General features: G+C 40.3%; 2 protein-coding genes across 2 annotated transcripts; one reads left to right on the forward strand and one right to left on the reverse strand.

The window, feature by feature from the left end:
- Window positions 1–1072: 1072 nt before the first annotated feature.
- Window positions 1073–6820, reverse strand: LOC133004987 (NEDD8-activating enzyme E1 catalytic subunit-like). The gene is made up of 18 exons (XM_061074573.1): window positions 6766–6820; window positions 6632–6670; window positions 5602–5725; window positions 5434–5514; window positions 5247–5329; window positions 4744–4824; window positions 4611–4654; window positions 4458–4522; window positions 4192–4347; window positions 3526–3628; window positions 3309–3419; window positions 3084–3137; window positions 2487–2523; window positions 2303–2384; window positions 2108–2208; window positions 1654–1717; window positions 1511–1565; window positions 1073–1422 (listed from the first exon to the last, which is right to left on the reverse strand). The coding sequence occupies exons 1-18, from the start codon at window positions 6783–6785 to the stop codon at window positions 1334–1336; spliced, it is 1389 nt and encodes a 462-aa protein (XP_060930556.1). The 5' UTR covers window positions 6786–6820; the 3' UTR covers window positions 1073–1333.
- Window positions 6821–8074: 1254 nt separating this feature from the next.
- On the forward strand, window positions 8075–12376 carry LOC133004838 (PRA1 family protein 3-like). Its single transcript, XM_061074370.1, has 3 exons — window positions 8075–8331; window positions 9370–9587; window positions 10945–12376. Exons 1-3 carry the CDS (start codon window positions 8150–8152, stop codon window positions 11118–11120), a joined length of 576 nt encoding a protein of 191 aa, XP_060930353.1. The 5' UTR covers window positions 8075–8149; the 3' UTR covers window positions 11121–12376.
- The last annotated feature ends 166 nt before the right edge of the window (window positions 12377–12542 follow it).

Raw genomic sequence — 12542 nt, forward strand, 5'->3', positions numbered from 1 at the left:
TAGAGCACATCCCTGCTCCAGTAAAGTATATATTTATAGGTATATGTATTGGTCTTTCTTTACTTTACTTCTACTTCAATGTGCAAGATCCCATAGGTGCATTTTTTTTGTAACTTTGCTATTTATGAACCACAGAAATAAAGGCCTTTAAAAGTTTCCACTGTAAGAACGGTACAAGTCCCTTGGTGTATTTTCCTTTTTAATCAAACTGCACAATTGTGTATATTTTCTTTGAGTTTCTATTACTGGGATAGAAGAAAATCGTTACTTCATTAAATAATTACTGCTCTATGATTAATATCAATGTGTAACTCTAATCTGAACTTCTATTTGTTCAAAGATGTTTTTTAAAACCTCTTGTGTTGTGGGTGTTATACAGTTTAAGTGCTTTCAGACAAATAGTGGAGTTTCTAGATAACAGGCCACATTGCACTTTACAGGAAGAGCCACTGCTAACTCCATGTGTAGAGACACTGAGGTCTTTTAGATGCAGGGGGCCCTCCTGAAGACCTTTCATGACTCTGTGGAGCAGGAGCAGCATCATCATCTTCTCGCCTGCTGACAGGAGGAGCCGGGACAGCCTCATTAGGAAGGACACCTCAGTCTCTGAACGCCCCCTTGACCTGGTTGAGATCATCTCTGCTGGAAAACCACTCACACCCTGAAGGAGAGGTGTCACCGGTCCGACCTTCCAAACTATAAGAATAACCACCACTGTGCAATACTCGTTTTCTGTCTGCACATTTACAATATCCGGTTTACACTTTATATATTCTGTTGATATACAATTTCTATTTTCTTGTGTTAATGATGCAGTTTTCTTATTTTTACTACCTCCTTTGCTGCTGTGACCCAGATAATGAATCAATCAATTACTAATAAAGGATAATTATATCTTACTTGAATTTCTGACACTGGGATTTGTTTTGGTTATATTTGTCTTCACTAGTTTTCTTATTCATATATTTTGTTTGAACATGTTTAATGAATTAATGAAAATAACTGACTTATCTTATCTGAGTCGAGAAAACAACTTATACTTCTGGTGAAATAAGCTTTGTTTACAACCATTATAATAAAACTTTATTAGAGGACTTGCAGGTAAATAGCAAGAATATTAGTCAGCACAGGTCAAATACACAAAGGAGTAAACAACATAACAAATACAAAAAGATATTTCTCCCAACAGCCGATCCTGTTCCACATGTAAGACTGGACTCATTTACATCATAATCATATCAAAAGGTGCTGCCGCAACATCCCGGTGACCTTGAGATGTCCCCCCCCGCCTCAGATGCTTCGGCCCATTTGATGTCAGTGCTGTGAGTTGTGCTCAGGTGGTGAAATTGAGCTTGAAGAGAACCGTCTGTGGTGTGGTGACATCTGCCACGGCTAGTTCCTGTCCGTCCGACAAGCCCAGCTCTGTGTTGGAGGAAAGAAATACTGATCTGTGAATCTCAGCAGGTCAAAAGATCACGTAGGATCCGACTGGAGCATCTCTTCTTCTTACCTTTCAAAGTCTTGCAGAGGTTTGGCCTGGTTCGCTCCTCGATGGATTTAACAGACTGGAATCAAAAAGGAAGCATAGCGTTATTATGGGTGGTGATAAAAAGTGATCAAACACCATGAATCATTCAGAAAGATGAAGATTACCTGCAAATACAGTGTCTTATTTTTCCCCTCCAGAGTCGTAGTGATAGCCGGGGATTTCATTTGTCTGGAAAACATTTACACACAATCCTAACATGATTATCTCCAGCGAGGAGGTTGTGTTTTCATCACTGTTTGTTTGTTCTGGATGGATTCCAATGACATTTTGTGGAGGAGTGGGAAATGGTCCAAGGCAGAACCCATTACATTTTGGAGCAGATCTGAATAAATGTGCGAATCCCGGAACTTTCACTTTCTTTGAAGCGTTTCCCAACAGAATTAATTGTGACGGGTACAGAGACTAACGAGTGAAACAGCTGTGAGAAACATGGCACCTGCGGGACTGACTGTCTGGGTGCACAGGAAAAAACATTATGGACGTTCGAGCGAGCAAGAACAAAATAGGCGAGCTGTCGTGGCTCTTGAAGCATTGGAAAGTGTTTCTCTGAATACTCACAGAGAGGCGTTCTCTGTCAGGTACTCTAAAACCTCCTGTAACTTGGCAGAAGGGGGGAATTGGAGATCTTGAGGCACCTGGCTGCACGCTGAGCAATTTTCCTGCAAACCAAAGAGGATGCAGAGTAAACTGTTTGTTCTCTGTACGGAGAACTGACACAAACGTTTCATACGTTTCAATATGGACGGAACAAACCTTTCGCTCAGCTTCAAAAGAGTAGGTGTACAGTCCATCCACGTCATTAAAGACCATGTAATTATTTAAAGGAACATAGGCGCTGAAAGATAAAATCGTAAGGTGAGTAAGTCATTTTCATTTGAAAAAATAACCAACACATAATTGAGATGAGATAATCAGGATTTGTTTCTTTGCTTCCAACCTTGTAGCGATTTTAAAAACTTCAGTGGCGCAGGAGGCTGTGGAGAACAGAAGCAAAATGACGTCCAGTTATCTGAGCTGTGTAATTGTACAATAAGTCATAATTGTTTTCTTTTATATATATTATAAAAAAACATATTTTTGGATCAAAATGAGAGGTGAATTTTGTTTTCTTTTGCATAAAATCTGAAAATGTTTTTTTTAAATTATGGTACATCTGAATCATTATTTGTATAAACAGTAATTGTGCCACTTTACCATTGTTACAACAGTAACTACAGGCGGCTCCGCCATCTTTTCTTTTAAGTGTTTAAAACCAGTACATGTATTTGAATCCAACATGTCAATATCATCCCTTAAAATACATGTGGACCTTGCAATTAACTGACATTATACAGCAGCAGCATTAGTTCTTTTATCTCCGAATTGAGTGAACAATATACACATAAAGCATCTATTACAATACTGCCCAAAAGTAAAATAACCTTATTAGTTAAACAACATTATACAACGAAAAGAATGTTGAATTTATGTCATATAAAGCTGCTCCAATATAACAAAAACAGTTACTGGCACAAAAATTGTTGAAGTTTCATACCAGCGATAACAGCGTTGGTTGATGCCACAGCAGGAATGATCCTCTTGACAACTCCTGTGACAGAAGAAACAGACACTGATTAGACACAATCACAGTAATATAGCTGCTTGAGAACCAGAGCTGTCAATGACGGTGAGAGATGTATCCGTTCCACTTAAAAAAGACTGATGTGGAGCATTAGCTTTGAATATAATGGCTGTATTTTAGTTTCATCACTGCGTTCACCTTGAGTGAGTCTGTATGTCACTCCTGTGATGGAAAACTCTGCAGATCTTTCCTGGGCTCTTTCAAACACCCACTGGATGTGTTCTGGGTTGTCTCCATCCAAACTGATCTCTAGAGAAGGAGAAGACGCCGCTTGTTAAGACTTTATTGTCATAATGATCACAGACTCAAGGCTGCACAACTTATACTTATAAAAAAAGAGAATATTAGAGCTCACCTCCAAACGGGTTCTCTTTTGGCCACTGTAAGATCCGGGCATATTCGATGCAATGTTCTGGAAGACGTGGCATCGACGCAATTGTGCACATGGGGAAATTAATCTGTGGATTGTAAAATATAAATAAAGGTCAACAGAAAAGCATCTGACAGCACTAGTGTTACTGAGAGAGGAAACAAGCTCATGTCGCAATCTCAACTTTATTTCATATCTATTTCCATTCTATCTTGTTGTTTTCGTGTGTGTGTGTGTGTGTGTGTGTGTGTTTGTGTGTGTGTGTCTTTAGTGCGAAACAGTCACTGCTATCCTGGTACTACTTCTTATAATTGTTGCATACAGGAAGCACCTGCATGCAACAATTCTTTTTCTCTTATTTTCTGCCAGTTTCTGTTGATGGTGTTCCTCTCTGTGCCTTGTTATTCTGGTAGCTATTTTTGCATTATGCCCCAAGTCATTTATCCTCCCCCCCCACCGAACAGAAACTGCTGTTGCTGCAGGTGAAAATGTGAAAACATCACCTCCTCTTCACCACCAAATGCGTTCCTTCTCCCAAAAACACACGCTGAGCTGACGACGCTTTTGTAAGGTTGATTAATTATCATTCCTCCCTTATGTTGTGTTGAAATGACTCTTAACAGTGACAGTATGAGTGGAAGTAGACTGGACCTGTGGCGGGTAGAGCTCCAGCGTGCAGTCGATGCACGCCGTCATGCCGGGCAGGATGACACGGGCGTTTCCTTTAAAGCCCTCGGTTCCTCCATCTATTAGCGGGATGATGGAGCTGGGATCCAAGACCCCGTCGTCATAACTCAGGAGGGAGATCTAATAAAGGGCGGGAACAAAATAATAACTCAACACAGCTTGTCTTCTGAAAGACAAAAGTAAATCAAGTAATCAAACAGTGAAAATAAAATTTAATTTCTGTTTCCTACCAGCATCCCGTTCATCCAGCGTCTGGCGATGATGGAGTCCAGTCCACAAACAATGATGTGGAACTCTGCAAAGTCAAGAGACGTTTTATATTAAACCTATGAAGTGTTCATTTGGGTGAACTCTGATAATGCATGCAAGAGAAACGCACTTACCCCTGTAGAAAGAGTCATCAAAGTCTTGGATCTTTTTAAAGTGGCTGTGTGTTATTAATAAGGAATGAAAATCACGATCGAGATGGTTTCACTACGTCTGCGTTGCTGTGGAAACTGCTGGTGAAAAGGATACGGGACGACTTTACATCCAGGGATACGACTGTTGATGAAGTCAGCAGCCACATCCGCCTTCGGTCGTCCGACATCTTTGGGCCTGAATCAAAGTATAAAGCAGGTAATTACAGAGCAGACGAGACAAGAGGTTTGATCACGAAGGGGTTAATCCAGGGCCTCATTCAACAAGTGGCAAAGAAAGTACACGGAAGTTTAGGCACTTGTTGGTCATCTAAGAATTTCAATTTTATGATATTTACTAGAACAACAATTCAGAGGAAAATATTTATATCTTGCTACTTTTGTTTAAAGGGACTGAATAGTTCCATCATCGTCTAATTAATGTCATAGATTTAATGACGTGGTTACTGAGGGCTATAAGGCTTTAATATCATATTTAAGATATTAAAGACTAACTCAGAAGTCCCCCCCCCTGTTAGGAACTATATGTTTTCTTCATATGTTAAACTTGTCAAATATTTAATGAATGTAAAGAGAAGTAAAAGCCGAGGTGGAGCCCACCTGAAAAGAAACTGCCTGTTGAGGTTGGACACATCGATGGTATCCATGTCAACCACGTGGATCAGGCGAAACCCAGACAGAGCCTTGAAACACAACAAGACAATGTGAGGACTAACACAATAGATGTCATCAGGTTACAGTCAAGGGAGTACATTGATATGTGAAGTAGATCAAAGTTACTTCCTACCAGATTTTTGAGAAGCTCACATCCGAGTCCTCCCGCGCCAATGACCAGAATTTTACAGGTCTCCAGCAAAAACTGCAGAGACTGACAAAGAGAAGCATCGGCATGTTTACAGAGCTTGTGATATATGAACTGCATGCAGTCGGCTTCGTGAAGGTATTTCTGTGTCACCTCAGTGCTCGGCTCAAAGTCGGGATGAGTGAACGGGCCGGGTCGCTCCAAAAACTTCTTCACGTGATTCCACCGTCCGTCCCAGTCACAACCACTGTCCCTGTGTCCTCCATCTACAGCCATTCTGGACACACAACGCACCAAGACACACTCAATTGTACAATCACTTATATTAGTGCATTTCTCCAAACCTCCTTTTCCAAGGTAAACATTTCCTGAACGAGAGAAAAACACTAAAACTGACCTAAACTAAAACTTTTTAAATGTTTTTATAATTCATGATAACCCAGCAATCTGCAGAACTGTAAATTGGTCGCAATCACCTGGACTTACTGGGGGGGGGGGTGTTGTTACTTAGCCGGTCAATGGAAGTATATGTATTAATCTCTCAAAACTGCACAGAGAACGTCTCATCCTGCATCTACAACTTTGTTTTTTACAAATACTGCTCTGGTTGTATTTCTAGTGTCACTCTACTCACACTATTTGCACTATTTCTTAGAGAATAACGTTTTGCATATTTGTGTTATACACACATCACAATATGTCCTTATATTTATGTGCACACTGTTTTCCTACTTGCTCGTGCAACCATCCTGTGCCACTTTAAAAAATGTCTACACAAACCACTTCAGTAAAAGATGTATCATGGACAACTCTTGTGTACCTCATTCTGACCTGCTTGCTAGTGTAACAACTGAATTCCCCCAGTGTGTGTATCAATAAAGTGTTATCTTATATATAGATTAATATTATTCAGTCATTCGTGCATTGCATTGTGGGATATTCAATTGAAAACAACAGCTCAGACCCTGCTGTGCACTGATGTGTGCTGTAGCATTAGTGCACAGGCACGATGTGCAGCTTCCTGCAGTATTTGGTGCATTACAGAGTCTTAGTGTTGTGTGCTCGGCTTCCCAGTGTAAATTACACATTAGCACAATCATCTGACTGGTTCATTCAAGCGGGTAATGGTCTGACTGGTGTGTGTGTTGGTGTCTCCTGGCCCAGCAGAAGCTTCGCCACTAACTTCTCAGTCAGGTCCTCTATTCGCCTTCGTTTCTTCTCCCTGGAAGGACAGAGGACAACAGGTGAGGACACTGCACCAGGACGGACACACTCAGGTAACATCATGGGGGGGGTTTCTCCTGCATTGACACTTACGGCTCGTCGGCATCCGCCATTCTTTCACGCTCCCATGTCCTCGATTGTGACTGGCGCGGGCACGAGCGTCAAAGCTGCGCAGCACCGCGACACCCGGAAGTGGTGGAGGTGCAGGGGAAGTATTTAAAGAGACACACCGAATAATCCAACGTGAAATGTGTTACATGAAAATAAAACAGTGGATTCAAATGGAGTAAAAAATAAAATGAATAAATGAAAATTGTTTTTTTTACAAAAGCTGTTTGCTAAAAAACACAAGTTTGCATTTTTCCACATGCATGTACTGTGTATGTTCAAATTCAAAACAACTTTATTGTCTCCAGAGGACAATTGTGAGGCACAGAGAGCATGTCAAGACAAAAAAAAAAACAAGAAACAAACGATGACTTCAGTGCAATGTCCACAGTTGGTTTAAAACCAGTGAGGTCTACTCAAGTTATAAAGTAAGAGCAGTGAATATGACTGTAAAGGACAGTGAACAGGATTACGACGATTGTAGGAACGTAGATAACCACTGAATGATTAAAGAGATCTGAGTGCAATGAGGTCATAGAGTTAAAGGTTCAGTGTGTACGATTTAAGTGAAAGGGATTTATTTGCAGAAATTGAATATAAACCCAATCCCAGTGATGTTTTCACTAGTGTGTTTCATTTAAATTGTACGAATTGTTGTTTACTTTACCCTAGTATGAGCCTTTTATATTGAAATACTTTATTTTTACATTAGTCCTGTCTATGTAGGCCGCCATGTTTTTTTTACAGTAGCCCAAACTAGACAAACTGGACAATTTGAGTTTTTATAACAACTAAATGCTGTCATGTATGTAAGGGTCAGGGTGAGGGGAGGGGTATTTAGCTGCACCATGCAACATCACCACTAGATGTCACTTATACTCTACACACTGAACCTTTAAGGTGAATGAAGAATATATGCACAGGAGCAGGTAGCAGCAGATAAATAAAGCAGCCTATAAATATAAATACAGATTATGAACGGTTAAGGTGAGTAATGATAATGAAGAATATATATAAATATATGTACAGGTGGTTGAATGGAAAATGGATCACGTTAATGTTTGTCTGCTGCATGTTTTCCAACTTAGGCCTTTTTTTAAATTAATTTATTTCATATTGATGCCCAAATGACTGTATATAACTACAAATTTTCGTCTTCTTCCTGTAAAATCCTTTCCCTGATATATGTTTGCATGATTGTTCTTTCCTGATGCTATAAGCACATGTGATATCGCGATATCCTGAGCGAGACTGCTCCCCCACCCCCTCCCCTCCGGAGCCAGTCAGCTGTTCCGTTGCAAACACCTCTCTCTCAGTGTGTGTATGGGTATGTGTGTGTTCGTGTGTCTCTTCACCACACACTGAAACCATGGCTGCTAAGATGGAGCTAGCTCCCATCCGACCGTGGGACGACTTCTGTCCCGGGATGGACCGGTTCGCCAAACCCGACTTCGGGGATTTGACCAAGTGGAACAACCGAGTCATCAGCAACCTGATGTACTACCAGACCAATTACTTCGCTGCGGCCCTGGTGGTCTTCATCATCGTCGGGTGAGTGACTGGTGCTAACACAGCTAGCATCTGTGGCTCTATAGATTTCATCAGCCCTACACACACACACACACACAGAGAGAGACACACACACCCATGCACAGACTCACACACCCATGCATGGTATGTCTGCAGCCATTGTTGTGAAAGCATTCAGCATTCTATGGTGCCATGACGTCTCTGCTAACTCTGCCTTTTACTTTGACAGGCCTGTAAACATGTTATTTCTTTGTAATATTCACCAGCATTCATGTAAACACTGCTTCTTAAAAGACAACATCACTCCTCTTTATTTAGAATTTACTACTAATAATAATAAGTTCATTTTCAAGGCACTTTTTAGTGTTTACAAAGTGCCTTTACATCAAAGTAGTAAAAAAGTAAATATGAGATAAATAACAATCAGCAGGATGCAATGTGTGAGCAGGAAGCGAGACAACCACGTTAAGTTGGTGGAAAACAAGGTAGTGTTCAAATGAAATGAATAAATATAGAGCTGTGTCACATAAGAGCAGAAATATGACAATAAAAAACACATTAACAGTCTATGAAGATGGGTTTTAAGAAGTGATTTAAAGGAAGTCACTGACTCTCCTCAGGTAGGCTGTTCCAAAGGCCGCATGCAGGCACACAAGGGGTCAACAATTCTGTGATGGAGCCCAGCATGCTTTAAAAGGTGATCAGTAATAAAATCCTAAAATCAATTCTAAAACAGGAGAAGAGCCAATGGAGAGAAGCTTTAAGACCAGTGAGAAGCCACAGCTGCTTCGTTCTGAACATATGTAACATATGTAGGATAGGATCATTGTTACTGCATTCGCTCCTTAATGATCACATATCACTGTTGTTAGCTGGTTGTGGCTCGATAACTCTTAGATCAAAAGGAAATTGCAGTTCTGACGAGTACAGGCCTTAATGCAGGTGTTCAGCTCAGGCCAGGAAGTAAGTCATTGTTCTTACCACCAGCAGGTTGTGCTGTTAAATAAGAAAACCACGCATCCTGTTGACACATGTCATGTTTGTTCCTTCAATGCTCAGGTTCATGAACCCGTTCGGCATGTTCCTGGGAGGAGCAGTTGTGGGCCTGGTGTTCGGAGGCTCGGTGTGGGCAGGAGAGAACAAGGCCACCGTCAAGAACTTCAAAAGGAAGAACCCCACCCTGTTTGTCATCGGGGTCATGGCCACCAGCTACTTTGTGCTGTCGCTGTGCGGTGGTGTCATGGTGTTCATCTTCGGAATCACCTTCCCCCTGCTGTGTAAGTCTCGGCACATTTAATATTTATTTCTTATCACCACGGGGGGATCTCAGATATCACAGGTTGGGTCAGCTTAGATCGAGGACAGTCACCACAGTGTGATTCTGTTAAGGAACTACAGAAGAGGATCAAGGCCGTAAGTTATTATTATTTAAGCTTAATCTAAATATCATATTTAATATATGTTAAATGAAGCAGATGCCTGATTTGAAAAGGCATTAAACCGTCTAAAACATTCAAACATATTAAAAAGTGGCAACTAAACCATTTACAAAACAATAAAACCGACCATGAAACAAACTTTTTCAGTAAAATAAGCGGACAAAACGAAAAATAAAAAGCAAGAGAGCAAATACAATCCTATTGGACGTTTTTGCCAAATGTTAATGGGCAGGCTGTTCTGGTGGAAAAAATAAAACTCAGTGGAAATATGTGCAGGCTCAGTGCCTCCCACTTTGTTTTATACTTAGTAGTTAGTCCTTGTCAATCATCTTTCTTTCAGCATTCTTTGAAACAATTCAACCGAATCCAAGTTTATTTCTTCTCTATCTTTTCACCCCTTTTTTATTTGACCTAAAAATGCAAAAGATCTTCTAACTTACTGCATTTTACTTGCAGTGAACACGGAGACAGCTGCTATATTTTATATATCACTTTCAATTATCATAGATTTACTGCTTTTGTTTAAATTGTAACTTTCCGTCCCTACAGCAGATTGCACACATGTGTTGTGCTAATGCTACTACACACAAACTGTAACTGGGGGTGATGAGTCACGCCTCATGGCAGAGGTTCCTCTGTGGGTGAACAAGTTTTTCCGATCGCCCTTACTCTGACTCACTGTAGGAATTGAACAGTACGACCAGTATCACTGATCTGCTTTCACTCATGACCCAGACTGGGAAATAATGTCAGCACAGCAGGGTTTAGGTTCTGATTTGGAGACGGGAGCTACAGCTTTGGATTTAGAGTCGGGAGTTCAGCAGAGCGGTTTTGATAATTGACGGTTTGGGTCGCTGTGGCAAATATAGCTGCTCCAACATTGTGGCACAAGGACAAGGGAGTTTGATCCCATCCCAAGAGGCTTGCCCACTGCTGTTTGTGTTGATAGGTTGCTATGAGTTGTTGATCTGGACAGAACCACAATTACCGCCTGATGTCATGCAGTCAGCGTCTGCCTGACATGTTGAAATAAAAGATATGCCTGTCCCCCTCACACCTGCTGTCAAGTCCCGGGTGGCTGCAGTATCACGTTTTGTTATTTTCCAAAGATGTTTTTCCCCGAGAAAATCATGTATATATGTATTTTTATTTTTACAAGTGAATACAACTAATAACAACAGCTTGTTTTCGGTAGTGATCCTGATCCACGCCTCTCTGAGACTGCGCAACATGAAGAACAGACTGGAGAACAAGATTGAGGGCGTCGGGCTGAAGAGGACCCCCATGAGCATCATCATGGACCTCCTGGATCAGCAGGAAGTGAAAATGAACAAGATTCAGGATTTTATTGAGAGCAAACTGAAGGAGTGAGGCTCTATAGTCCTGAGTGTGCCAAGGGAATTTAATGTCATATACAGAAAGGATTTAACATTTCCTCAGCATTATCCCACGTATCAAGTTTTTATCCTCCCCCTCTATATCCCGGAGTTTGCATTCCCATACTTTTTATCCATTTATCTTTTTTCTCATATAGATTTGTTTGAGTTTAAACTGTAATAGATGCTTAGGTAGGTTTGCACAATCACCCCTGTGCACTGGATGTTAACAGGCAATGGGCGCCAAAGATTTTCCAAAGGTTTGAGCTCTTCTGTGTCAAAGAGTTTTCCCCATAATATTCACAAAATGACAAAATTCCCTTGTTGACAAAGCACTTTGAGTAAAACTTGAATGTTTCAACACATTGCAATTATATTTATTATAAAAAAAGAAGTCAGACCCTTTCAGTTTGCTACCTCAAACAAGCATGTTACATTTTTTCTTCATCCCCCACGAACATGTTATCTGCTTAATAAAGAGCAATAACTCATATCTCGACTCTCCAGGAGCTGTATGAATAGTGATCTGAAACCAGTGCGCTTCTAGAGTTAACGGTATGGGCTGACTAATAAATTCTTGAGATTAAAATATTACTGTCGATAAAGGTGTTCCTGACCGTTCAGGCTGGTGTATCCCCCTCTGACCACAGCTATGCAATATTTAGAAAAGGAAAAAAAATGAATGGCAAGTTCGGCTTTATTGTTTGAATAGTATGTCATGGTATTACAATGTCTATTGTTATTTTTTTGATGTATCTTTATTTTCATACTATAGCATGCAGAAATGTATAAAGTGGCTGCAGACTACAAAGAATATATATGTGACTTTTACAATGTGGCAAAAATACAGATTAAGTTAAAATAAAAATTTAAGTTACCACCTTTCTGGACTAGATACATATTATGCCATTTTACCCCAAAATTGCCTTTCCTTGTACAAAAAAATTAATATAAACTAATAAATTGTAATCTGTAATCTGTTTATCTTAGACTGCTTCTTCCTGATAGTAATAGCAGTCATTCCCTGTTGCTTTTTCATGCCTTGACTACAGTTTGTGCATGCTTACCTCACCCGTGGCAGTTCAGATTGTTCTTGAATGCTATATTATACACACAGCGTGTTATCTCTGTTTCTATGTGACTTTTTCATTGTTGAAAAGTGATGATGAACTCACAGAACTGGCCATGAACACAGCTGTCCTGTGTAAAAACATTAAAGAGAACCTGATTTATGTTGCAGTTGTTTTTCAATCAGGTGTCAGTGTGAGTATATTGATTTTTGTCTTTTTTTTGTGTGTGGTTATTCTTGTTTATTCGGGTCCCACAAAGTGCTGTTTAGTTATGATATTAAAAGTGAGGAAGAAGAGGAAATGACTCACTGAGCGAAAAGTAAAATATATAATTTATATTGAAAGGG

This window comes from Limanda limanda, chromosome 7 (assembly GCF_963576545.1).
Source record: "Limanda limanda chromosome 7, fLimLim1.1, whole genome shotgun sequence".
NCBI classification, from domain to species: Eukaryota; Metazoa; Chordata; class Actinopteri; order Pleuronectiformes; family Pleuronectidae; genus Limanda; species Limanda limanda.